The following is a 26,476-nucleotide window of genomic DNA, read 5'->3' on the forward strand; positions in this document are numbered from 1 at the left end:
GTGTTTCCCCCATTATTCAATAAGTGTACACTTATGGACAGCTGCACTCTCTTTTTCCGTCAGTATTTTTTAATATCTACTTCCTGGTAGACTAGAACAAGAGAAGTGTGTACAGGCAAGAATTCAATAAACTTTATTTTATATACAATATAACATATCTGCTTAAAAACACATTAAGGTACAAAAAGGTACATGGTAAAAAAATGATGTGGACACAAACTAAGATAAGTGCGTCCACATATAACCTCAAATAACCAAAAAATTTATATTGCATCCCCCCTATAGGTAAGCCTATCAACAGCAACAATGAAGTCTTATTGGTGGACCTGTGTACATTGCTCTGCTGCTTGAAGTATAATTTATTGTGTATAGTATTTGCCATATGTCCCATGCATCTGGTGGTTATTTTTTGTGAAAATAGTGTTAGGTGTTTAAGCTATTGTATTCGCTGGACTAACAAGGCATAATTCTTAATTAGAACATGGGATGGGGATATTAGGATAACTCTTCTTTCACTTTAGTAACAGGTTTTATTGTAGTGCAGTAGTTTATTTGTATTCATCTCCTGGAATTGCCGTGACTAGATGTAATACTGCACAATAGGAATTTGATAATTAGTTCAATGGCAGCGTGCCTGATGGTGTGTGTCCACCTGCTGTATACATGTAATGATAGGACATGGTTTCATACAGGACAATCATAATCAAATTCATGACAATTTGTCCATATTACTAAATTGTTTACACAGGGACCCCAACAGTGCTTCTTCAAAACAATATTGCTGTTTAGAATCCAGGGAGCATGGCCTGTATATAGAATTGTACCATGAAGATGATGTGATATACATCACAAAGTCCTATGATGAAGGTTATGTGAACAAGGCTCCGTGGGAAGGGGAACAAATCTCCCCGGTCACCCAAGAACTTTTGCAAAGCATCTTCAATTAAGTGGAGAGAGTAAAAACATTGATATTGATAAAAACAACAAGTTGCATTGACACCACCACATATGTGGTAGAAAAGACATTATTATTAAACAAAGGGGAAAAGGTCCTAAACATCAATGAGCTCTATAGAGGCTATAAACATGGATAATATTTATATACTTTTCATAGTTTAAAAATAAGCTCTTTTTTTGAGGTTTAAACTGTGGGGACAGTGAGTAAACCGTTCAAAAATCCAAAAAGGCTTTGTGATTTCTTAAATCGCCTATATATTGCCACCTGGCACGGGTTTCTGAACTTTGTGTATGGCATAGAGACACAAGTGTTTAGTGCTTGCTTTATGAGCATGTAAAAAATGATAAGTTTTTACTGTCTGGTTGTTTAGATCATTAATATGTTCTAAAAAAACATCCCCACAGGTTAAACCTCAAAAAGGAACGTTTGTATCACTATAAACAATGAAAAGTATACAAATATTGTCCTTATCATAGACCCGTATCGTCCCTTTGATTAATAATAACATCTTTTCTACCACATATGTGTTTTTGTCAATCTATCTTTATGGTTTTAATCAAAATTAATGTTTTCACTTTTTTCGCTTGCAGATGCTTTGCAAAAGTTCTTGGGTGGCCAGGGACATTTGTTCCGGTTCCCACGGAGTCTTGTTCACATGACCATCATGTGACGTATATCACATGATCTTCATGGTGCAATTCTGTATACAGGCCTTGCTCCCTGGATTTCCAACAGCAATATTGTTTTGCTGAAGGGGTATTGTTGGGGTCCCTATGTTATGTAAAAACTTTTTAGTAATATGGAATTTTTTATACAAATTGTCACCAATTTAATCTGACCACTCAGATTTGATATTTGATCTGATATCATTATTTTTATGAAATCAAGCATCTTGTTCAATTTATGTATACAAATATAATAACGTGCAAATTATATGTGTACATATTGCTAATAACAGTGTTTTAGGAAACAACAGCCCCATTGTACAGGAAATTTGGTGCAATTACGTCAATAAGAGTGGGAGTGTTTTCCTTTTGCACAGACATAAATTTAAGTGTGGAGTATAAGCTTGCTATGACTAAGAACGAGTGTACCGTTTGAAACGAGTTGGCTTGAATTGTCACTACAGATTTGCAACAATGTATCAATAAAGAAACAATTGTCTACAGTTTAGCTGGACCTGTGAGAATTTTTGATGAGAACAAGGACATCCATATCAAATTTCCGGTTAAACGCAGTGTGGCTGACTATTGAGGGTAATTGGCCCATATGGGATATAAGACTGTTGCACAATAGCACATCGTCTCGACCGCTAGGGAAATCGCTATTTGCGACAAAACTTGTGGGATGTCTCATACCTCATGTGCCTCCCTCCTTTTGGCTTAATATTGATTTCTGCATGGGTTTAGTATGAACTTCTAACTTATTTTATCTTGAACTTATTGATTTTTACCTGTATAAATGTGACCACTCTTAAGACTTCATTATTGTTGATCAGATTACTACTAGGGGGGTGCAATATACTTGTTTTTTTGGTACGTGAGGTTATATGTGGATGCATATATCATGGTTTGTGTCCACTAAATTTTTGTGAAGTGTACCATGCCTTTCTCTTGTTCTAGTTTACTATTGATGATTTTATTGTGTGTTGGCTATACTTAGGATATTTTGCTGTGCAGACCCATTCTTTTTTTGTGTTTTTAGAATAAACACTTCCTATCACATGTAAACGCTGCTTGGGTGTCATAAGATCCTCATCCATGTCCATTTTAAAATCAATAAAATAACATTTGTACACGGTTTATATAAATCCTATACAAATAACAATGGCTTGTATAAAAATAAATTACATATTCAGTGAAATTTAATTATAGGCAGCACAAGATATATTGAGGTACGGTATAATTAAAGAAACCATTTGGAATTCATTTTAAGCCATTAAAACGAAACCTTTACTTTTTTAAATTGCCCCTTAATAATATTTCAACAATCCATAAAGTCATGTGAAAGGAGCAGAAACTTGAGGAGCTAATAAAAATTATCCTATTAACTGAGGGGTGTAAGGAAAAATATGATTGTAGAGATCCAGGGTCCCTTTTAATGCACTGCGTACCTGTATGGATTGTTATCACACAGTGGTCAGCACACAGTAGGAAGGGGAAGTGCTCTTTGCAAAGTACATCAGGCTGTGAATCTGCAGTACTGAGGGGCTCTGTTAACACCCCCAGAGCCCTTTTGGCTTCTTAGCATAATTATATTAGTTTATGGTATCATGAAGTAACAAATCCTTACTCTTTCTTATAACTTTGTAGTGTGGCATCTTGCGGTTATTCCTCCCACGGTTTAAGAATAAATTGAGAACTGGGTGTTAACTGTCCCAGTCAAAGGGGCGTGTACTTCCACAACCTGATACTTTCATCAGTAAATGGACAATGTGGGGACATTTTTATCGTATCGAGACTCATAAAAAATATATTTTATTTTCCAAGTGGGAAAAAAGCAGCAGTTTTGTTTATAACAGAAAAATAATCCTCTCACAACATGAAATAACCTGGAGGCAAAGGAATTCATTTTCAGCCATTGGTATGTTCAAAAGTGAATAATTCATTAATTTCTCAATCATAATCACAGACTTCTTGTCAACCTTCCAGAAGCTACATATGAGAGGTAAATTGCTTCATGACAATATGAAATGATTACTACAAGTAGTGTAGCATTTAATTTCCTTTAGCTATAGGAAGCAGGGGGAAGAGATGCCGATTTTGGTGCACCTTACTACATGGGATCATTCTGTCTGGATGTCGGAGACAAAAAAATAAATTAATTGTACCCAGGCTTAGACTGGCTTATATTGGGTTGATCCCTTCCCAATCCCAAACTACTTGACCTGCAAGTGGTGTAAGGGGGGGAAACGTTGCAATTCCTGGGACAATTCCTGCAACTTTTTAATGGCTGGTACACCAGTTTTAACATGCCATGTTTAATGTCCCAATTAATCAAAAATCTCCTATAGCACAGTACTCTACACATTGACATGCACTACATTACACATACAGCATTGGGCAGCTTAGAACATCTCAAAAAGCCTGGGGTCCCAATCATCAAGTATCTTGCATCTTCCACTTCCACATAGGCATGTACAGGCGGTCCCCTACTTAAGAACACTCGACTTACATACGACCCCTAGTTACAAATGGACCTCTGGATATTGGTAATTTATTGTACTTTAGTCCTAGGCTACAATGATCAGCTGTAACAGCTATCAAATGTGTCTGTAATGAAGCTTTAGTGTTAATCCTGATTCTTATGACAACCCAACATTTTTTAAATCCAATTATCACAGAGACCAAAAAAGTTCTGGCTGGGATTTCAATGATAAAGTATACAGTTCTGACTTACATACAAATTCAACTTAAGAACAAACCTTCACACCCTATCTTGTATGTAACCCGCTTTTCAACAATTAATATTGATTGAATAATGAAAAAAAAAGGATACAAATTTCCAATATACTATCTGTATCAATTCCTCATGGTCTTCTAGATCTCTGCTTGCTGTCATTCTATAGGAAACTTCATTATTTACTTCCAGTGGACAAAAGTCTGACCGTGGTCATACAGGTGCATGGCTCTGATTACTCTGTGATACTAACATGCTGTACACCCTTGTGTGACCATTGTCAGATTCCTATCCAGTGGAAGGAAGGAACTTTCTATAGAATGAAAGCAAGCAAGATCTAGCAAACCATGAGAATTGGTTAAATTTGCCAAAGTGAGAATACCGCTTTAAACTCCCCCACGATATCACAAGGGGGGGGGGGGGTTTGATTGGTTGCCATGAGAGCCAGAGGCTATTCAATACCTTCTACTCCTGCCTATATTCCCAATTTATTGCAATAAAGCGGTATAATAAATTGTGGTTTACATCACAAAATTCACATCACTACCCTTTCACTAAAATGCGTATCTAAGTATATAAATACATACAATTCTAAACATGTTTCGTATCCTGTGTCCCAAAATAACTAATTTGTCAAACTAGAAAAACAACATTACAATACAGAAAACATCATAGCAGAAAAACATCCACATTGACACTATTTCTCATCATTTTGCCTCCCAGATAAATGTAATCAAAAGTGATTAAAGGGTTGAAAAGTCACTACTATGCAAAGAATGAAAACCTATTTATCAAAGGTGTAAAGACATAATTTACCTACTTAAACATACCGTATTTTCCGGGCCATTAGGCGCACTGGAATATAAGGCGCAACAGTCCGATGCGCCTTATATATGTAATAATTCCATAAATAAGGCGCATCGGACTATAAGGCGCAGGGTCGGGGGCGTGGCGGAGGTCCGGGGGCGGGGCGGAGCGGAGACCCGACGGGACGCGACGCCGAGAAGAGACGCGGAACGCGGGGAAGGTGAGGGGGAGGTGGAGAATAGCATTCTTACATAGATCCCCGCTACCGGAGACAGCAGATCTCCAGCGGGAACTGCAGACCACGCGGCAGAAGTTGTTCGTGCCGCGTGGTCTGCAGTTCCCGCTGGAGATCTGCTGTCTCCGGTAGCGGGGACCTATGTAAGTAGGGTCCGCTGCCCTCATATAGGGCGCACCGGACTATAAGGCGCACTTTGGATTTCCAAGGAAATCCAAGGCTTTTAAGTGCGCCTTATAGTCCGGAAAATACGGTAGTACCCCTGTTTATAAATTGATCCAAAGAATAAAAGGGGATGTGTAATTTGGGCTACACTGTTAATGAAGTAAAAAACAAAGACCTCTAGAAAATGGCACAGCTGCATTTTTGTAATTTCCACTCAATTCCAAATTTTTTCAGAGCTTTCCAGGATATTGTGCAGAGTATAAGTGTCACTAGGAAGTGCAATTTGCCCCACAGATAATGGACCATCATAAAGCTTTGTAAATGGGAAAAATAAATGACACACTGCTTGAGGTCATACTCCTTATATCAGTGGTGGTGAACCTATGGCACAGGTGCCAGAGGTGGCACTCAGAGTCATTTCTGTGGGCACTCTGGCCATCGCCCCAGGGAAGAGTTCACCAAACATGACCAAATCCACCAAATCTTCCAGCAGTGCCAGGCAAATTAAAAGATGCTGTGCTCAACAATATTTTATAGAGACACTTTATTGGCTGTATGGAACAGCGGGAAATGTGAGAAGGCGTTGACAGAACTGCATTATCTTTGGTGGTCATCCTGCTGTATCCACCATTCTTCCTCTACAGAGAGACCCTGGAGTGAAGCTTCAATGAGAGTCTGAATTTGCCAACTCCTTGCCAACTGTATTGGTGGCCACAGGGGACTGATACGATTGAAAAATATACAAGAACAGTTAGCAATAAATTACTGCTTGAAATGCCATGTTAATACTTAGGGTAAATAAGTGGATTTTAGTTGTAGTTTGGGCACACTGTCTCGAAAAGGTTCCCCATCACTGCCTTATATGTTTCATATCTGGCTTTCCCTATGCAATATCATTGTGCTTAATAGTATCCATGTAGCATGGGCATCGATCATTTCTAATAGAATTTTTACCATTGTACATTTTGCATGTTGGCAGCCTATTTGTGGGTTGACGCTGGGTTGTGCATCACTACTTTGTGCATACTTTTTAGTAGTTTTTAATTTTTGATGCATGAATAAAGTGATTATTTCTATATTTGCAGTGTTGTGTTGCATAGCTCTGTTGAAAGAATTTATATTAAGAAAATTTTAAAAAATGTATTTTGAATACAGGAAGTATAAAACAAATGCAAAAATGGGAAAAGGTTGGGTTCTTTTAAGGATAACTTCTAGGCATCTCCACATTTTAAGTGGTGGCTATCTATCCATTCATAAATTGTATCACTTGACATCTTGTATCTCTATTAATCTCTTTTTATCTTTTAATCTCAAACCCTCACATTGCAAGTGGTCAGCCACTCAGCAATGACAAGTTCAATTCAGTACAAGGATACGTTGGACAAGCGGCCTCAATGCAGGAAGCAGACATCATATAAGATTCTGTGCAGCGCCATGAAGAGTGGTGATTGAGATCTAAATGTCTTAGTCTACACCATTCCCTACAAATGTCCAAAGAAATGTTCTATAAAGTTTGGTGATTTTTGGAAATAGAACACAGAAAATTCCTCCAGTATCGATAATGCGCCAAAAATGGTGTAAAACTAGAAAATGTGATTGCCCGAGTCGAATTGATTTTACCTTGGTTAATAATTTGTTTGATGCATTATCTTAGCATTGTTGGTCCTATTTTTAAGTCATGCAATATATTTTAGCGGTGTCACAAACACAAGGGTTAAATCTAGGTCGTAAGCCATCAGGTAAAAAGAACCCAACGGCACTGCCAAATAAATTGGAAAAGAGGAGAGATATTTTTGATTGAAATAATGTACCAGTCCAGCAACAGATGCATTTTCTGTAAAACCCAACTAAATAAGAAGTGTGAAACAATATTTCAAAACCCTTTTGAAAAGTTTCTGATCTTCGCTGCTTCTCACAATCTGCTGAAATTAAATTACTGCACTCTGAGAAAGGGCGATTTTCACAGAACTAGCAGGGGAATAACGTGACCCAGACTGGGCAGCAAGCACTCAAGAGCGGGGACAATATATTGTATCAGCCAGCAAAGTCATAATGCTCTCCAGTCTAATGATATCTAATGGTAGCCTATTTTCTTCAGCGCCTTTATGTCTTGTAGGCTGGAAATCGAGAGCTTTATAGGGTAGGTGCACTGCTGAGAGCGGATTCCTGAATTACATATCCATGGCACGTTCGTTTTGTGTCATGAATATGGTTCTGATTCCTCTGCTGCCCTGCTTCCTCCAGAAAACTTATCATAGAAAGATATAAAACAGATTATGGTCCAAGAAAAATCACAGATTTATGCAAGTCTTTATGTGCCCTCAGCACATCAGCAACATGGTATGAAGAAGGACTATTGTTTGCGATGCCAATTGCATATATCTAGAATCACTATGCAATGCTGTGCAAGCGGTTGACTAATACAGCAAGTATCTGCATCTCTCTTATCTATTCTGCTCAATCTCTTTCCTTGGTAATGACCCTGCTAGTGAGGCAGAAATTCAATTATTTTGTTATTATCCAAGAATTTAAATACACACTTTTAAAGCCAAATCACCTTGCATAAAAATCTCTCATCTGAACAATTTCTAAAGGGCATTTAGGAAGGCAAGTAGACGGCAGGTCAATGGCATAATGCCAAAGTTCTTCCGCCGTCTCCCACCATGCCCCAATACCGGTCTTCTCATTGCCTAACCTACATTTATGATTCTGTAGAGCTGCTGAAAAGCCATGCATTGCTTTTTACTTATATCTGACAGCCCAGATGAGTAAGAAATTCCTGATCTTTGTGCAACAATGTGAGATGTGAAACAAAACAGTTAAATCGTCGAGCAGACAGGTGGAAAGTGCCAATCGCCAATTAGAGGAAAAGTACCAGTTATCTTAGATCATGTGAAATGCTATCTCGTCATTGCCTCCGCATTGTAAGATATAAACCTGCTCACAAATTAGGTGTCTATAATTAGGTTGTGCTGGATTCCACAAAATAAGGCCCGGAAATCATGTTGAGTGCAAGAAAAAAAATCAACTGCATGTGTTAAACCATTCATTACATCCCATAAAGGAGAGAGGAAATGTTGTCTCCTGTCATTCCTTAAATGTGTAAAGTTATTTCCGCTATAAAGATGTGCTACACTTTATGCTCGTTATCGTATACAAGTCATATAGTACATGTGCCACTTATAATGCGAAGGGGCTATCTACCACATTGTCATTAAAGTGAATGGATTGAGACATTTAATAAGCTGAACAAATGCTATTTTACAATGAGGATCCTCATAATATTGTCTAGATATTGCTGGCACGTAAAAAAATAACAAGAAACTGTAAAATCCAACATTTGAAACTAATGACAACATAATAGAATAACGTACCCACACATATATATATTCTATTATAGGGAAGAAGAACGATGAGAAGCTGAAGCTGGATTCCACTATTCATTCCAAAGGTTCCAGTATAAGTTGACCTTCACAACACAAATGAGGGCACATGTACAACATGGAACAGGGGGTTTCCGTGAGCCCAGAGTAATTGCAATATAGTGGAACGTTCTAAAGGGTTCCACTCCATCTATACAACACATGTTTATGGCCAATTGTAATTACATCATAAACTCGTCGTCATTGCACACACAAGACACATTATTTAAGGGTTTATTAAAGACGTTTATCAAGACTATCTTGTTGGACTTGACAGAATTTTTTCTTTTTTTTTCTTAACTATGTAACCATCTAATCCAGAAGAAATGATGATCAGACATTAAAGCCCTTTGTGTGCTACTGTATTCAATTGGACCTTGTGGACAGATGACAGGGCCAGCTGACCCTGACCTGTGGTCCCCCTTTCTGACAATAATGGGAGGTCGAACCCAAGCAAACCGACATTTTATAACTCCCCTTTAATTAAAGGGGTTGGCCACTTTACCTCTTGTCTTTTTGTAATGTGTGGGTGGCAGGATATTAGGTAATTTACCAATATACATCTATTAAAAGTTCTGCTCTGCTTTCTTGATATGTAAAGTGAAGCCTCCTGTCTTTAACCTCATCAACCAGACATTTCTGTCCATAAAATGGCCGCAGATGGAGGGTCAAGTGATCTCTAACTTGAAATCACATGACCCTCCCCCAAGAGACATTTTATGGACAGGAATCTCTGGCTGATGAGGTTAAAGAGAGGAGGTTTCACTTTACACATCAAGAGAATATATCGATATGTTTATTGGTAAACTACCTAACATCCTGCCTCCACTTACACACATTACAAAAAAAAAAAAAAAAAGTGGCCAACCCCTTTAAGTTTTACAAGTCATTACCGAATCGACTCTATAGGTAGCCCTAAAGCTTGTAAATGTGACAAGGAATTTACAAAACAGAGACACCCTCGAGACCGAGAAACATACAGGGTTGACAAGGTTCTGTCAAATGAGATACTGCAAATTTCTTTCTCCTGGAAGCGTACCTCTTTCCAGGGGGCAATGTCTGCACCATGTATATCCTAACAAAGAGAACCAGAACCCCATACCCTCTCCTACGCATTTAATCTACGCAAAAGAAATAGACAACAGGGGCATGTGATTGCCTAAAACTCAAATGTAACAGAACATTTTGGGCCCCTTAGTGTATCAGAATATGGGGAAACAGGGAGTCTCTGGTTTTCTGGGGGCCAGCCAGCCAGTTTTCCATTGACAAGAACTGTGTTGGGGTGACAAGGAAAAGAAGACCATCATTAGTGTAAGGTCTCTATCTTCATTGTGTGAAGGTGATGTACTACCATTAAGAGGCAAGACCACAAATTTACTTTACTTTACTTTCATGGGATTAATGATCTTTAATTTTTCTAAAAGTAACATAATAGAACTGATGGCAGTTTTAGGGGCATGTTACTGTATTACTGGTTCATAATGTTTATAGCACATGCCTTCTATTTTAATTATATCAATAAATAAGTAATATAAATTTACTGCTGTTTTTTATTTGCATTAAAAAATGATCACATAATGTGTCAGGCTTGAAATATGCATGAAGAAGTAGTCATTAAAATGGTAAAAACACTGCTTACTACATGCACGTAATACTATCAGGTATTTTACCCTCCACTGACAGATGAATGATTGTGAGACTGGCAGGTGCAGCCAAAACGTTGTAGGATACCAGGGATCTTGGATAAGAATACTTAAGGATGTTCTGACAGTGTAATACATATGTAGACAGGACTGGCAATTGGGGACCACTGTCGCCCCCCCCCTGCTTACAGCGTCCAGCATAGCCAGGGATGTACTATAAATGTAATAAATGAAGATGTTCTAGCAAAAATATGCACACAAGGAGAATGCAGACGCTTCTGTCAGACAGCACATTTATTAAAATGCAGTGAGTTTCTGGCTCGGAATACTATTTCATGCTGGAGGGCTTCAGGGAGACATATTCCAGAATTTTACGAGTTTTTATGAGACTAACATTTCACCAACTATGACAAAGCACTGTGAATACTTACAGGTAGCCGAACGGACAGTATTTGTCACAGACCACGGGTTTGCACTTCTTGGGCCTGGGTCTACACTGGCAGATTTCACAATTGTGGAGATGAGTCTGAAAGCCATAGGGACAGTCCAGGGCACATCCAGAGATAAGACCAGTGCAAAGCTCCTCTCCTTTGAAAGAAACACAAAGGACATTCAAGTTAGAGCATCATAAGTACAATAAATAGGTAGCTTCGTTGTTTGGCATTTGGAACAGAAACAATGGAAATACTGTGTTTGAACCATGGTCACAGACTTTATCATACGGTAATGCCACCAAAGGAGAAGTTACCTGGTGAAAATACATATATTCCAGGGGTGGGAGGGGTGAGTGTGCTTAAAAGAGGAAAAAAGTACATATAACTTACCTCTCTCCCCGCTACCGTTCAGTCGTGGCATCACTTGCCACTGTTGACCTCTGTTTGTATACAGGGGGCGGTGGTGCCGTCTCATAACCACTTGTCTGCTACAACCTGAAGCTAATACTGGAGCATACACGTGGCAATGGTTGGCACAGCACCCCTGGCCTCTGTATATAAGCACAAGCCGGCAATGATGGGTGACGTCGTGGCTTAACAGAGGCGAAGGGAGAGGAGAGTGTAATTTATTAATTATTCCCCCACAGCCATATATGAAAAAAACATAGCATTACAGGCAGTTCCCGGGTTACGTACAAGATAGGTTCCGTAGGTATGTTCTTAAGTTGAATTTGTATGTAAGTTGGAACTGTATATTTTATAATTGTAACCCCAGACAAATTTTTTTTGGTCTCTGTGATAATTGGATTCTAAAAATGTTGGGTTGTTATAAGAACCAGGAATAACAATAAAGCTTTATTACAGACACCTGTGATAACTGTTATAGCTGTTTATTGTAGTCTAAGGCTAAAATACAGTAAATTACCAACATCCAGGGGTCCATTTGTAACTAGGGGACGTCTGTAAGTTGGGTGTTCTTAAGTAGGGGACCACCTGTATATGAAACTTCGCCTTAAAATAATGAACTACATGCATAGATCAGGGAAGGTACCCGGTTCACAGCATAACCTGAAGTGCGACTGAGCAGCTTTCCTATTTCAGAACTAGAGAAAAACAAATTATAGGCGGTCCCGGGGTTACGTACTAGATGGAGGTTTGTTCTTAAGTTGAATTTGTATGTAAGTCGGAATTGTATACTTTATAATTGTAGCTCAAGGCAAACTTTTTTGGGTCTTTATGACTATTGGATTTTAAAAATGTTGGGTTGTCATAAGAACCAGAATGAACAATAAAGCTTCATTACAGACACCTTTGATAACTGTTATAGCTGTTTATTGTAGCCAAAATCCTGAGGCCCGTTTGTAACTAGGGGTCGTATGTAAGTCGGGGGTTCTTAAGTAGGGGACCGCCTGTAAATTGGACAATGATGACCACACTTAAAAGTATTTTCTTAAAAACAGAGGTCTCTCAGTAGAACAAGGAACTCAAGAATAATCTACATTATAACAAGATTGGAAAAGGGACATGGCTATAAGGGATGATGCTTTGTTGCCCCCGTTTCACAACAGTTAATCAGTTGTAACTGTGTAACATAAACCATAACTCCTTTCTTGAATTTTCTGACATTAAAGGTCATCTACAACCAGGATGAAGGACTGTATGCAAAGGAGCTTGAAGTGAGCCCCTCAAGCTCATTTGCATCCAGTCTTTTATCTTGGTGGTAGATGTCCTTTAAAGCAAATTTATCAAATGCTGGTGTATCATGCACCAGTAAATGATTAAAACCAGCCCCTTCGATCACACTGAAAGTATAAGGAGAACTGTTACATTGCCAGACAAGTCTACACCATAATTGCACTATAAACTATAGCTAGTGCGCAAGCGAGGTGCAGGATCACCCCAACACCTGCTCACTCCACCACCTGCAATGGCCTATTTCACGCACATTTGGAGGGTTAAGGGGGAAAATAGTTGCAATTCCTGGCTGTGAACGAGGAACTGTGATTATTTCAAGGCTTGTATGCCAGAAAACTGACTTACAAGTCTTGATATTTCTCCCCATTGATGTTATTTTTCAGTGACACCTATTCTTCGCCATTTCATATCTATATTCTATTGAGAAATCTTCAGGGAATACTTAAAAAAAAATTTCAAACAAAACTCTCCAGTAATAAATCATATATAACACATAATTTTTTGTGTATTTGAACAAAATTATATTTTATAAATTTTACATTTTGTTAAAAAATGTGGGTGTGCCATCATTTGTCATCTCTCTACTCAGCTCTTTCATCAAGTACACAGGGTTGAATTAAGTGATTTGGCAAAATACATCTGGAACAATGATCGATCTGCTATTCAAAGTGCTTATTATCATCAGACAATATGCCCCGACTTAGGAGAAACATGACCTGTGTTTGGCAGGGCACAATGCTAGATTACTGTTAAGGCCTCTATACAGTCTATGTTTGAGAAAAGTAGACAGAACACACTGATCTCAGCTGAACCAGAAGACTAATTTGTTCAGGACCTACAAATTCCCAGCATTATGTCGGAGGAACAAAAAGGAAAACGGATTGATGAACGCCAACATGACCCTATTCTTTTCAGTAGAGAGAAATTGCCACTAGGGATGCCGGAGGCTGGCCTCCTCCCCAATCCAGATTCCGAACCAAGCGTATGGTCACTTACGGCCACTGGATTGAGCCAGGCTAGGGTAGATTTCCATAGAGGATACATTTTCTCAGGGTTTTTTGAACAGTCACTTAAAAAGTGATTATTTGTTTAGATTATTTTGGCTACAGCTATTGTCATTTTCCATTACACATAACACTGTAGTGTTTGTTTTAGGATCTGAAATACTGGTAATATATATTTCACTTATATTTATCTTTTCCTGTCATTTTCTAATAAAAATCTTGATCACCACATGTTAAACTAAAGGCAATCAGTGCTCTCTCGGATAAAGCAAGAAGTGCTGTGAGAGCAGTAGTAGTGGGAGAAATGGACTGTAATATAGGACATTACTATGGCTCCCCCCAGGTATTCCAAGGTGTTCAACTTTTTATATGGACTCCCAGGTAAATGGTGTTCAAGAGTGATCCTACACTTTAACCCCTTAAGGACGGAGGGTTTTTCGGCTCATTTCTCGCTCTCCAACTTCAAAAATCCATAACTTTTTCATTTTTACGTGTACAGACCTGTGTGAGGGCTTATTTTGTGCGTAACAAATTTTACTTTCCCGTAATGTTATTTATTTTAACATGCCGTGTACTGCGAAGCTGAAAAAAAAATGTGGAAAAATTGAAAGAAAAAAAACGCACGTCACGTTCTTGTGGGCTCAGTTTTTACGACTTTCACTCTTCGCTCCAAATAACACGCTTACTTTATTCTTTGGTTCGGTGCGATCGCGGTGATACAAAATTTATATAGGTTTTATTGTGTTTTAATACATTTTCAAAAATTAAACGAATGTGTACAAAAAAGAAAAACATTTTTTTGCCATCTTCTGACGCTAATAACATTTTCATACTTTGGCGCACGGAGATGTGTGAGGGGTCATTTTTTGCGAAATGAGGCGACGTTTTCATTGCTACCGTTTTGAGGTCTGTGCGACATTTTGATCATTTTTTAAAAAGGTGTAAAAGTCGCATTTTGGACATTTGGGCGCCATTTCCCGCCTCGGAGGTCACCGCCGCCTGTAACCGTTTTTATATTTTGATAGATCGGGCATTTTGGGACGCGGCGATACCTAATATGTTTGTGATTTTTACTGTTTATTATGTTTTATATCCGTTCTAGGGAAAGGGGGGTGATTTGAATTTTTAATATTTTATAAATTATTTTTATTTTTTTAACTTTTTTTTTTTTCACTATTTTTTAGACCATCTAGGGTACATTAACCCTAGATGGTCAGATCGCTCCTACCATATACTGCAATACTTCTGTATTGCAATATATGGCATTTTTGCAGCACATCCTCAGCGAATCTGAGGATGCCAGATAGTCTCGGGTCAAACGAAGACCCGAGGCTACCATGGCAACCGATCGCCGCCCCCCCGATGACATTCGGGGGCGCGGCGAGCGTAATAAAGATGGCAGCGCCCGCGGGCCGCCGTCTTTTAAACGCCGCCGGCGACTTTGCCGGCGGTGTTGAAAGGGTTAATAGCTGCGATCGGTGCAAGCACCGACCGCGGTTATTAGCGGTGGGGGTTTGCTGCAATATGCAACAACCCCCACCTCTGTATGAAGAGGACTCAGCCCGTGAGCCCTCTTCATACATCCCTTATACCTCTGCGCCGTAGAGCTACGGCGCAGAGCGTTAAGGGGTTAAAAGATACTTATGCTTTACTTTTATTCATTTAAACTACTGCACTAAGAAAAGCAGCTTCTCTATGGGTTTTTTGTGCTCTTGTTTCTCATGCATTGAGCAGTTAGTCTGGAGTTCCTAAAACACCACAGAGATAATGAAAGAAGGGTAATGGTTAACTCTTTCCATACCTATATTATATTTCCCTTGATTCAGCTCCCGGAGATTAGACTATCCAGAGACTGTGTGTAGTCATTAGAATCATTATCAGGATCCTTTATTTCTCAGCTATCAGTGGAATATTGGACAGAAACTGGGAAGGTATGGGAAAGGAAGATGATATTGGTTTAATAAAGTATATAATTATATATGTATATAAAGTCGATTTATCCAATTAATCCAATTTTGTTCATAGTTTAGTTATGCTTTAACAACTTTACAATAGGGACTTTTAAAGGGGTATTTAAAAGACCGGTTTCTTATAGGTACTCAGGATAACAAAATAACACATTCTTTAATTCACCGTTATTAAAAATACAGCATTTCACAGACATAAGTCCAACCTGTCGCTATCAGTCCTGGTGTACAAAATTTCAGTTGCCCCTAGACACAACCCGTTAACTTCTGACTTAGGGTCGCCATCTTGAATTTCTGTGTGACAGTGTGCAGGTGAGATTTCTGTCTTTCTCCTGTGTGCCTGTAGCCCCGCCCCCCCTGCAGTCCAGCATGTCGATCACAGACACTCATTGATTCACTTTCTGCCAGGAGATTGTGAGCAAAGAGGCTACAAACTACAAGGAGATAAGTCATCTGGGGGAAGGGAGAGGCTGGCACATATCTGTGAGATGTAGCAGAGCTCACTGTAACAGTGTAAAAGTCTGTCAGCCTCTGTGTAATAGGCATCATGCATCTCTGAACTGTCAGTGTGTTAGTACAAATTTTAGAAGCCAGATGGAAGTGTATATACACCTTGTACCCTTATAATCTAAACCACCTCGTCATCCCACAAAACTAGATGGGTCATAAGAGAGTAAAAGAGTCCCTGCCCACACTCTGGGATTTTGCACTGAGCACAATAGAGAGTGATAGGAGCTAAAATAGCAATAAAACTGAGTAAAATTGTAAAATAAGGAGTTAAAACGATCTTTAGTGTGTTAACATCACTAGGGGTTTGAGATGGGAGATTTTTCTTTCATGGGAAAACCCTTCTAAGCACCATCCCCAAACTACGTATGGACACAACGACAGACCACCTTGGTTAATTTTCATAAATGTTCTTCTAGGAAATTATGAATAAAAGGAAAGTAAAACTAGTAGTACTGTCAGGCAAGAAAACTATAAGATATATGCAAAGTGAAGGGAATAGTTAGATACAATTGTATACAACATGGACCTTGAGACCTCATTCACCTGAGTGTACTCTGCGGGTTGCAAGCAGGGGAAAGAAATCCCCTGTTTGCACACCCATCTGACATTGACGAGTGAGAACCACTTGCACCACTGGGGTCAATAAAAAAAAAAAAAGCCAACCGGGCAGGAATAGGACGTGTTTGTTAATATGTGGCACACGCAGTAGTATCAATCACAGTGTGTGCACCATGCCTTGAGTGAGCCCAATGTGGCAGTGAGTTAACCACAAAAAAAAAAAAAAGTTGACTCACTGCCAAATTAAACATTGGTTGGCATAAAACCTAACACATACTAAACCAAAAACAAAAATGGATATCATGTACAACATCTTACAAAAACGCCTTTAAAAAAAAGCTTCCCATTGCCATATGAAGCCTGAATAATAAATGCCCAAATTGTGATACTTTGCTATGACGTCACGCGCTGCTAGGCAGACAGCAAAGAGCAAAGTTCTGACACGAGAACACAGTTTTGTGTGCTGGGAAGCGTTAAATAGCTTTACGACAGATAGGACAGTAGTTTCATGTGCTCTGCAAAAGGCGCTTTAGGACACGGATAACATGCTCCTCGTTTTAAACTGTGAATATCCTGATAATGGAATCACTGAGCTGAAGGCAAGAGCACAATTTTCCTACACGCTGTACTAAGATGAAAGCTCAGGAGGTATAATTGATAATGATTAAAGGATTACTTTCTATTTATGATATGCAAGGAGAGATGGAGGGAGTCCCTTGAAACTAGGTCTCATTTGTTCTTAATTAAAGGTAGTTTTGCTTAATACTATCCTAAATGTGCACTTCAAAACCACCATACAGGTATTTACACAAACCTCAATAATGGTTTGCATTGCTTTGACGAGCCGCAATGTATTCTACCGGTGAAACCCCCTGATATTCACCAGTTTCCCGTTTCCAGAAAATCACAGAAAGAAACAATTAACCTTTGCAGAGAGGGGTCCGATCCTAGTGGCTATGTTAATTTGACCACAGTGAGAGGCACTTAACTGCTGGGCATGAAAGCCCACTGATTGTATATAATGTGTTCAAGGATGATAGCACCCTGCTGGATGCAGTCACAATCAGTGATTTATTTGTCCTCTGCTCTGCTCCGTCTAATGAGAACAGACCCCTGCTGGGCCAGAGTGGTACAGGTGTTTATGCATGCTTGCCACTGCCGCTTCTCACAAGGTCATATTGATCCCTCTAGTTTCCAATCATAGAGAGTCAATGCTGGTGAGTCTACAAGAGAAACCCTTATTCAAAGTAATTTACCTGCGTGAAATGTATTCCTCAATTAAGAGTCACTCAGGTATTCTTCCACATTAATCTCTGGCTGGACTGCTGAACCTCTTAGCGCTGGTGACAGATGATGTGTCAGAGCCATGAAATCTTGTTTCTGCTAGCTAATTTATTAGAGTGATCCTCTGTGAGCTTACAATAAGAGGGCATAAGCTAGCATTGCCACACAAAACTGTACTAATGCATATATATATTTATGTGCCTCCTAGGTAGCAAAGGTAATAGAGCAGTAGGTAGTCTAAATGTATTGTGCACAGAAGTGGTTTATTTGCTAGGGTACACTATATGATGTCACAGGGTGCAATTTTTACTTTTTATTTTATTAGATGGAAATTAAAAACACATCTTTAAAGGGGTTTTCCCACTTAAGAAAATTCTTATATCGGAATCCCCTAGTGACGTTAACACAATAAAGATCATTTTAACCCCTTAATTTACAATTTTATTCAGTTTATTTGCTGTTTTAGCTCATATCACTCTCTAGGCTGCTCAGTGTAAAATCCCAGGGTGTGGGTAGGGCCTCTCTAAGCAGACAAATTACTGTATTATCCATCCAGTTCTGTGGGATGACAATGTGGTTACATTATCAGGGTACAGGTGTAAATACACTTTCTTCTGTACTACACTGGCTTCTGTACTAACACAGCGACACAGAGAGAGAGAGGTGAGACAGATCAACTGTGAGCTCTGCTACATCTCACAGATATGTGCCTGCCTTGTAGTTTGCAGCCTCCCTCTCTTCTCACGATCTCCTGGCGGGATGAGTCTCTGAGCTCCGTGCAGGGGGCGGGGCTACAGACATTCAGCAGAGACACACAGAAATCTCATCTGCAGCATGCAAACACAAATAGATGATGGTGGCCCAACCAGATGTGAGAAATTACAGGGTCGTGACTAGGGGTAACTGAAATTGTGTACACCAGGACTGATAGAGACAGGTTGGACTTATATCTGTGAAATGCAGCATTTTTGTTAATAAGGGTGAATTAGAGAAGGTGTTACATAAAGTACATAAAAGAAACTTGTTTTCATGGGCATATCCAGGTTTTTAAACAGAAAACTTTTTGTTAGGGGGTCTGCTGCATTCTACAACATACATCTTTCACCTCCATAAAAGAGCAGGTTCCGTAATAGTGCCTGCCTTGTACAATGCTTCTGCCATAGAAAAATACTGTAAGGAAGGGGACATCGCCCGATTGTCTGGGGGTAGAACTTTCAAGAAAGTAAGTGTGTGTGTGTGTCATCTTGTGAAGAATGTTAGAGTACTAGCAAAAATAAAGCATGGGTTGTGTGGTAAAATGGGACAGGGAAGATAATAGCACTTTCAAGTGAATGGACAACCAGTGCAGCAAGTGGAGCAGGGCAGAAAAATTGACTTTCCTGCTGCATTCAGGGTGGAATGGAGAGGCGATACTATGAAGAGTGAGAGAGTTACAAACGTATACCTATACAGAGCAATACTTTCTACCAGTGCAAAAACTGTTCATCTAAAACAATTCATATTCCAACATTAAAAAAATAAATGAATAAAAAACCTACTGTGACTGCGATTTCTATAAAAAGGAAGCAAAGTACTACTGACCGATAAACCAGTCCTAACAGAGTGGCAGCCAATCCCTATTATCCTCCTCATTCTCAAGTAAAACCAGGTAAAAGTTCATAGGTTTTATGTGTAAAGGTGAAAAGAACCCCACTTTTCTCAATAATGGGGATTAGTATGGACTTTCCGCTCCATTCAGAAGTATGGGAGGGCTAGATATTGTCAAACACTGCCCTCATCTCTGACACTCCAATTTACAAGTGCCAGAGATAGCCAATTGCTGTGCTAGGTAAATTCACGACTCTGCACGCTCTATCGGATACTTCACCAATTGTTAGACCATGCCCCCATTCCTTGCTAGGGAACCCATCCTCATGGTGGTCCCTTTATTTAAACCCTCACCGATCAGCTTGTTATTCTCTCTCCTGTGAAAAGTGGATAATTTGCTAACTTGGTATAGCCCCACGATTGAAACCCAAAAGAATATATTCAAAATATCTTGTTACCTAGCCCTGATGCATATATTAGGTGTCAGCACTACTCTTGCTCCATCAGTACCCCACAGCATTGAAAGGAACAGCAGGGAAACCCTCATTTTAACTCTCTCTCTCTACGTAACCATTCTAGTGATTGTGGGGTCCACGAAGTCAGGCCCCCAACAATCACATTAGCTTGATTTGCACTACAGTGAGTTCCTGCAGAAGTTTTCCAACAAATATACCATATACTGTAATAGGAAAATAAAGGCCTCTGGAAAAGACTTTATAATATTTTCCATTTTTGTTATTTAGTTTTGCATGAAAAGCGTCTTGCTCCATAATAAAGGAAAACTGCAAGTTAAATGTTGTGAATAGTAATAATAACTTAATGGAATGAGAGAAAATCAGACTAAAACAATCAAGGGACATTTTACAGTGTAATGGGCTTCCTTGTTCTCCTCGGTGTGCTGTGTGCCGCTGTCTGTCACGTCCCATGAAGCCTTTTATAGGCCTGTCTGTGACAAGGACCATTTGATTAGAGCATGAGGAGGTGTTGTGACTTTAATATGAAAACCTTTTCTCTTTATAGTCACAAATCATCAAGCAAGCTCAAGTCAATGAGACGTGGTATTGTATAGTCAATGAAGCTGTTGTCCTTCCCGCTGGGATTATATTTATATGTATATGTTTTAACCGTGGCATTAAAGTTTATATTCATGACAAGAAAAAAAAAACAAACTGTTATTAGTTCACTTTCCACTTTTGCCATGTCAGTACCCAACCAATTATACATTATAAGAAAAGTTTGCTAGTGGGCAATACATGGTGCCAAAACAATGGTACCGTTACACAGAAACACAAAAATGGCTTCCACATCAAACCCCATCCACACTTGCCAACTGTTACGAATATACATGTGAATATACAGTACCATATGAATTTACTATATATGTGAATGTCATGGTCCAAAAAGGGCCCTATTAGTTTACTGGGGAGACTAGAGGGATCCATGGGCTTTCTGGGGGCAGAGGTTAAACTCAATTTTGGCAACTTTTGATAAGATTAATATGTTGGATATCTGGTAATTCCATCGCAGGTAATTTTTGCACAGCTTGGTTCCAGAAAATGGTGAGATGAGATGTAATGTACTCTCCTGGAGTCTGGAGTCCCACTTCTGTTCCACCGATCAATAATTGTAAGCCTGCTTCAACTCATACATGTCATGCCTTAATTTTCTTCTAGACTAAAGGTGTCCAGATGTGCGTCTCCATACATACGGTATATATGACCTTTGAGAACTGTATCCTTTCGTGGGTTTGTAAATTAGGGCCTTGAGCTGGCCACAAATAACAGCAGCTAGTTAACGGCCCCCATAGAAGTCTATTGGTCAAAGTCATGACATCACCTCATATTATTCAGTTTTTGCCTGTTAATTAAATGGAGAACATGCGGTTCCATGTATTTCAATGGGCCCAACACACACAGCCGTGGTTTCCACAGCTCTATGTATAAGCCGACTGCCCAGGCTGCTGGTCCTATTCCTGCCTGTGTATATGACCCAAGCTGTCTTTTTTCTGGACCTAACATTCTGATGATGTCACAAACAAGGGACCAATGGTCGGTTGTTTGCAGCCCGTGACCATTGTATGGAGGTAGCCTAAGCTCCGCACTGCCAGGGCCATTGGATTTATGTATCCAGTGCTCGAGCTGGTGACTGGAATGTTAGAGTAGCATACCACAACACTGAATTCAACTGGTTTTATGAGAAACTGGAAGCCTCAACAAAATTAGAGCTTAGTTAAAGGTAAACGCATCTGTAGAAGCCATAAGTGACTTCATGTTCTCCCACCATGATCAAGCATCTGGCGGTAATGAAGAATTAATTCTGGAAAGCGTTTCTTTCACTCAGGCACTCAGCTGCATTATATGTACACATTTTTTCACTGGACACACTGGAAGTATGTTGTCTAATGTGTATAACCATTTCAGAGATAATTTATAGGTTTGTCACTGGCCACTTGAAGCTATTAACAAAAATTGCAAAAAGATGCAGGTATTCACTGCTCACCAATCCGATGTATGATCCAACACAGTTGATTGCCTTCTAGTGTGAACGGTGCCAGGAAAAGCAAGATCCTGTGCTGATACAGGCGGAAGAGCCAAAGTATAGCAATGTGCAACACCCTCGCCGATGCAATGGCGAGGTAGTGCTTGCGAATACGTCCCACCTGTAGGTAACACCACATTACACTACATGGTCCTTATAGGATCAAGGGGAAATTGCAGTGGTTAATCCTGCCTGGCAAGGCAGATGTTAATTTGTGATGTAATTATGTCAACCAATGTCTGTGTTACATCCTGTCTCTGTGCACTGAGAGGTAATTGGAGGAGCAGCCACCACCTGACCAAGGGAAGGTAATAAAACCTCTGGCCAGGAATGTTCTAGAGAAGTCTCTCCCCAGAGGGAGAAAGAGAGAAATCTCTCTCAGGAGAGAGACCGGTCCTAGTCAGGCCCTCTGGGTCTGTAGGACACAAGCAGAGAGTAGTTAGCTGAGCAGCAGCTCAGAGACTCTAGCATACCAGACCAGTGCAGGAAGAGCCTAGCCCCTGCCTGAAGTGGAAGATTAGACTAGAGCTAGTGTAGTGAGGAAAAAGGGGTATCATCCTACCTTCAAGGGTGATACCTGAAGAGATCCAGGACCGAGCTGAAGCCTCCTCTAAGGACACAGCTACCGCCCAGCCTGCCATTTACATCCAGGCTGGTCAAATACATCTTGTGGCTCCCTCCAACTACCTCTCCAGTACCTACTCCCGCTGAAGACACGTTTTCTGCAGTTCCTGCCGGTTGCAATAAACGAACTGTAAGTTGTTTTCTTCAACTTCTGCCTCCGTCTGGTCCCTGCTACTACAACTACCCTCATCACCGGCACCCTGTCCATCACCCAGAGACTCACACTCGGGACATTAAGGGGTTGCCCCAGGGAGATCCGCTATAGCAGCCGCTCCCTCATCTTTTCTTGCCAACACCACCCTGCTGGAGACCTGCCAGGCTGTAGGACAGCCCTCCGGTTCCCCCCGTACCAAGCACCGTGACAATAGCGTGCTTAGGCCGCAACCGCCAGCCACTCCGGTACCGCGGGCCCCGGCTGTCTCCAGGCCTCACCTCAAGGGCTAGGCCCCGGTGGGGGATGTTGCAAGTGGCGTCACGAACAGGATTTAGACTTCTGTGCCTTATTACGGCATTAAAGACTTTCCTTTATTAAAAGACTGTGCTGCCTAACCCTGCTGCCATCCGGGTTTAGGCCTAAGGACTTGTACGTTTCTGGAATGAACTGTGTTATACTGCTGCCACGTGCGGTCGAGCGCCGCTCCCGCACTCCAGAGGTTAATCCTGGCAAGAACTGTACCAGCTCTGCTACATCCGGCGCTGCCGCGCCCGAAGATTTTTACCTCAGAAACTGTGGCGCAGCAAATAATTCCAGCCCGCCAAAACCTTCACTGGCGGGAAACCCAGATGACGCATCAAGCTCCACCCACGCGCGAAGCGCGCGAACCCCGCCTCCTGTGGCGCAGGAAAAATTAGAGCCCGCCACAGCTCTTGGCGGGAAGGACTTGGACTCCTCCCACTGGCTCGAGGCGGACTTCCTGCCCTGCCTCAGAGAAGCGCCAGAACTGGAGTGGACTTTGGACAGAGACGACAACGCCATGTGGGGTCCTCCGCCTCTCCCTCCTGTGGAGCGTCCGGAGTTTTATGAGGTCCTAGAGACTATGGTGGTGGTCTCTGCGCAGCCCGTCCGAAGACCCTCCGCTGGACATCGGCTGCACCGAGGATTGACTCGGGCCTTCGTCACCAGGACATGTTACCAAACGGTGACGCAATACCAAATCCCACCCGGGCGGTTCCTCGTCCCTATCCCGGCTACCATCCCGGTACCGCGGATCCACGTGGAGGCGCCACGTGGGGAGGCCCCGACTCCTGTCGAGCCAACGCCTGGGCCTAGTGTTGCCGCTCCACCTGCTCCGAGGCCTACTACTCCTGCTGCGCGGCCTGCTAGCCCCGCTGTGGTGGTTCCTGACCCTCCGGTGGTTCCTGCTCCTGTTCCGGCACCTACCTGTCGTCCAAGGAGATCCGAGCCTGCACCGGAGCCACGAGCCCCAGCACCGGCACCTCCGCAGCCTCAAGGCCGAGGTGAGGCCGCCCGCCGGCGACTCCGAGACGCTGTCTCGGACCAGCGACGCCGAGAGAAGGAGGCCCAGCGGTATATGGCCGGCCGATCTACAGCTGGAGCTTGGGTCGAGAAGAATCGCACCACCGGCATGGTCCGGTTCTTCGACAAGCGGAAGGGCTATGGCTTCGCCACCCAGGACTACACCGGCCGGGAAGTATTTATACCCCGCCGGTCTGTCAAGAGGCCTGATCTGCCAGAGAGACTGCACAACCTGAAGCCGGGAGAGTGCATCGAGTTCTCCCTGCAGGAAGGACCTCGAGGACCCTGGGCTGCTGGTGTGATCCGGATCCCCGACTCCGATGAGGACCGCTACTTCCCGCAGGACGACTGGTATGCGGACGACGAGTGGCCGGAGTCTCCGAACACCTCTTCCTCCTCGGCTGCAAGTCCTCGGGCGGTGACCCACGTGAATGCCCCATCCACAGTAATTGTGAGTACGGGTCCCATTGCCATCCATGGGCCGGGCATGATACAGGGCGCCACCCCCACCGGTTCCCCTGCCGGGAGCATTGCCAGGTCCCGCGGCTCTTCTGTGGGAGAAGACATCCCGGCTAGCGAACCTTGTCCGGAGGTTCCATCTAGGCCCGCATCTCCCCTTGCCGGTTACCAATGGGGTGATGACCCGGCCCCGGAAGAACCGGAGCTGGAAGGAGCCGCGGCGCGGCCGCTGGACTCCGTTTATTTTTTCCTGGACCCCTCCGTGGTCCCTGGCTCAGTTGAGCCCCCGGCTGGAACAGCCGACACCCCGGGCGACAGCGCTCCTCCCCCTGAAGGTCCGGAGGATGTTGCTGCACCTGCAGTACCCACTGCTGCCACCGGGTGTCCCCAGCCGGCACCAACTCCCGCTGAGGACGCACAGGATTCCCTGCAGGAGCTGGATCCTGTCTTTGCTGAACCCAGCGATACTGACTAATCCCTGAAGGGCTGTAGCCCTCTCCAGGTACTATGTCCTTTGTACATATTGTGTATATTGCTCCATTTTCCCCAAAGAGCCAGAAACTGTCCTGAGACTCTTACCCTTATTTATCTCAGTCCAGAGATTATACACTGTCATGTGCTATGATAGCACCCTTCCTCTGCCACAGCAGAGATTTCTTCAAAGGACTCTGTCCCTCTACACAAAGAGGAGACCCTTTGTTTTCTTTAGTGCACTTTTCCCCACATCAAGGGCTGTACCCAGAAGATGGACTTTGTCAGTAGAGACCTTCTGAGAGACTTTTGCCAGATACTACAAAGGAAAAGTGGCTATTGACTTATTATTTTGCACTTAATGCCTTCCTTTTTAGGTACGGACATTCTGTTTGCCCTTTGTATGCCTTTTCTTTGCAGGAAAAGAGACATTTTATGCTGCTACCCTGAGTAGCCTAAACTTCCTATGTAACGTTTGCAACGTTTAAGATGTGTACCCATTGAGCTCCTAAGCCAATGTGAGCTTACAATATGCTAGCACCCTGTCTATATGCCAGTAGTCTGCATTAACCCTTTCTTAGGCTTTTCAGGTTGTAGTGTGGCTGTGTCGGACCGTCTTTCTATGTAAAACACTGACTGTTACCTTATCCCCAAACCGAGGTTTGCACATGGGGGTAGTCCGTAAACTGCGGGTCCTTCGGGGACCGGGGGTGTTACAGAGATAGCACCTGGATGCCACTCATTCTATGGGTAAGGACGTCAGGAGGTACTTGTGTCGCATATGCTAATGCAATGCAGATAGACACCATATAATTGCCGCCAGGGAAGAAGTGTTGATCAAACAAATATACAGGCCTTGGTGCAAGGAGTGGATTACAGGACATGACACCACACCTTTCCTACTGTACAGTTCGGTTTAATGGCGTCAGCGACCAACTGTCATACAGCTCTTACATATTTTTGTCTTAGTCCGACACCAACCCAGGTGCCTGTCTCCAGGACCATGGGCGGTTTGTCCCTACACCTCACATAGCCTGCACTTCCCAGAAGTGCCTTAGCCCCCTCTGTGCCCCAAAACATCGGTAGTCGAGCCGAGGGCGGCTCTTTCAATTGCCCCCGGGGTATGCAACACCCTCGCCGATGCAATGGCGAGGTAGTGCTTGCGAATACGTCCCACCTGTAGGTAACACCACATTACACTACATGGTCCTTATAGGATCAAGGGGAAATTGCAGTGGT

General features: G+C 42.0%; 1 protein-coding gene across 2 annotated transcripts in view; it reads right to left on the minus strand.

Annotated features, from left to right (window-relative positions):
- The window catches only part of CRIM1 (cysteine rich transmembrane BMP regulator 1), a 474,029-nt gene that overhangs the window by 72,155 nt on the left and 375,398 nt on the right, over positions 1-26,476 (minus strand). For both annotated transcript variants that reach the window (XM_072140823.1, XM_072140822.1), the window contains one exon: positions 11,061-11,217. In XM_072140823.1, the coding sequence (XP_071996924.1) occupies positions 11,061-11,217 (157 nt within the window). The remainder of the gene's footprint in view (positions 1-11,060; positions 11,218-26,476) is intronic.

This window comes from Engystomops pustulosus, chromosome 3 (assembly GCF_040894005.1).
Source record: "Engystomops pustulosus chromosome 3, aEngPut4.maternal, whole genome shotgun sequence".
NCBI lineage: Eukaryota > Metazoa > Chordata > Amphibia > Anura > Leptodactylidae > Engystomops > Engystomops pustulosus.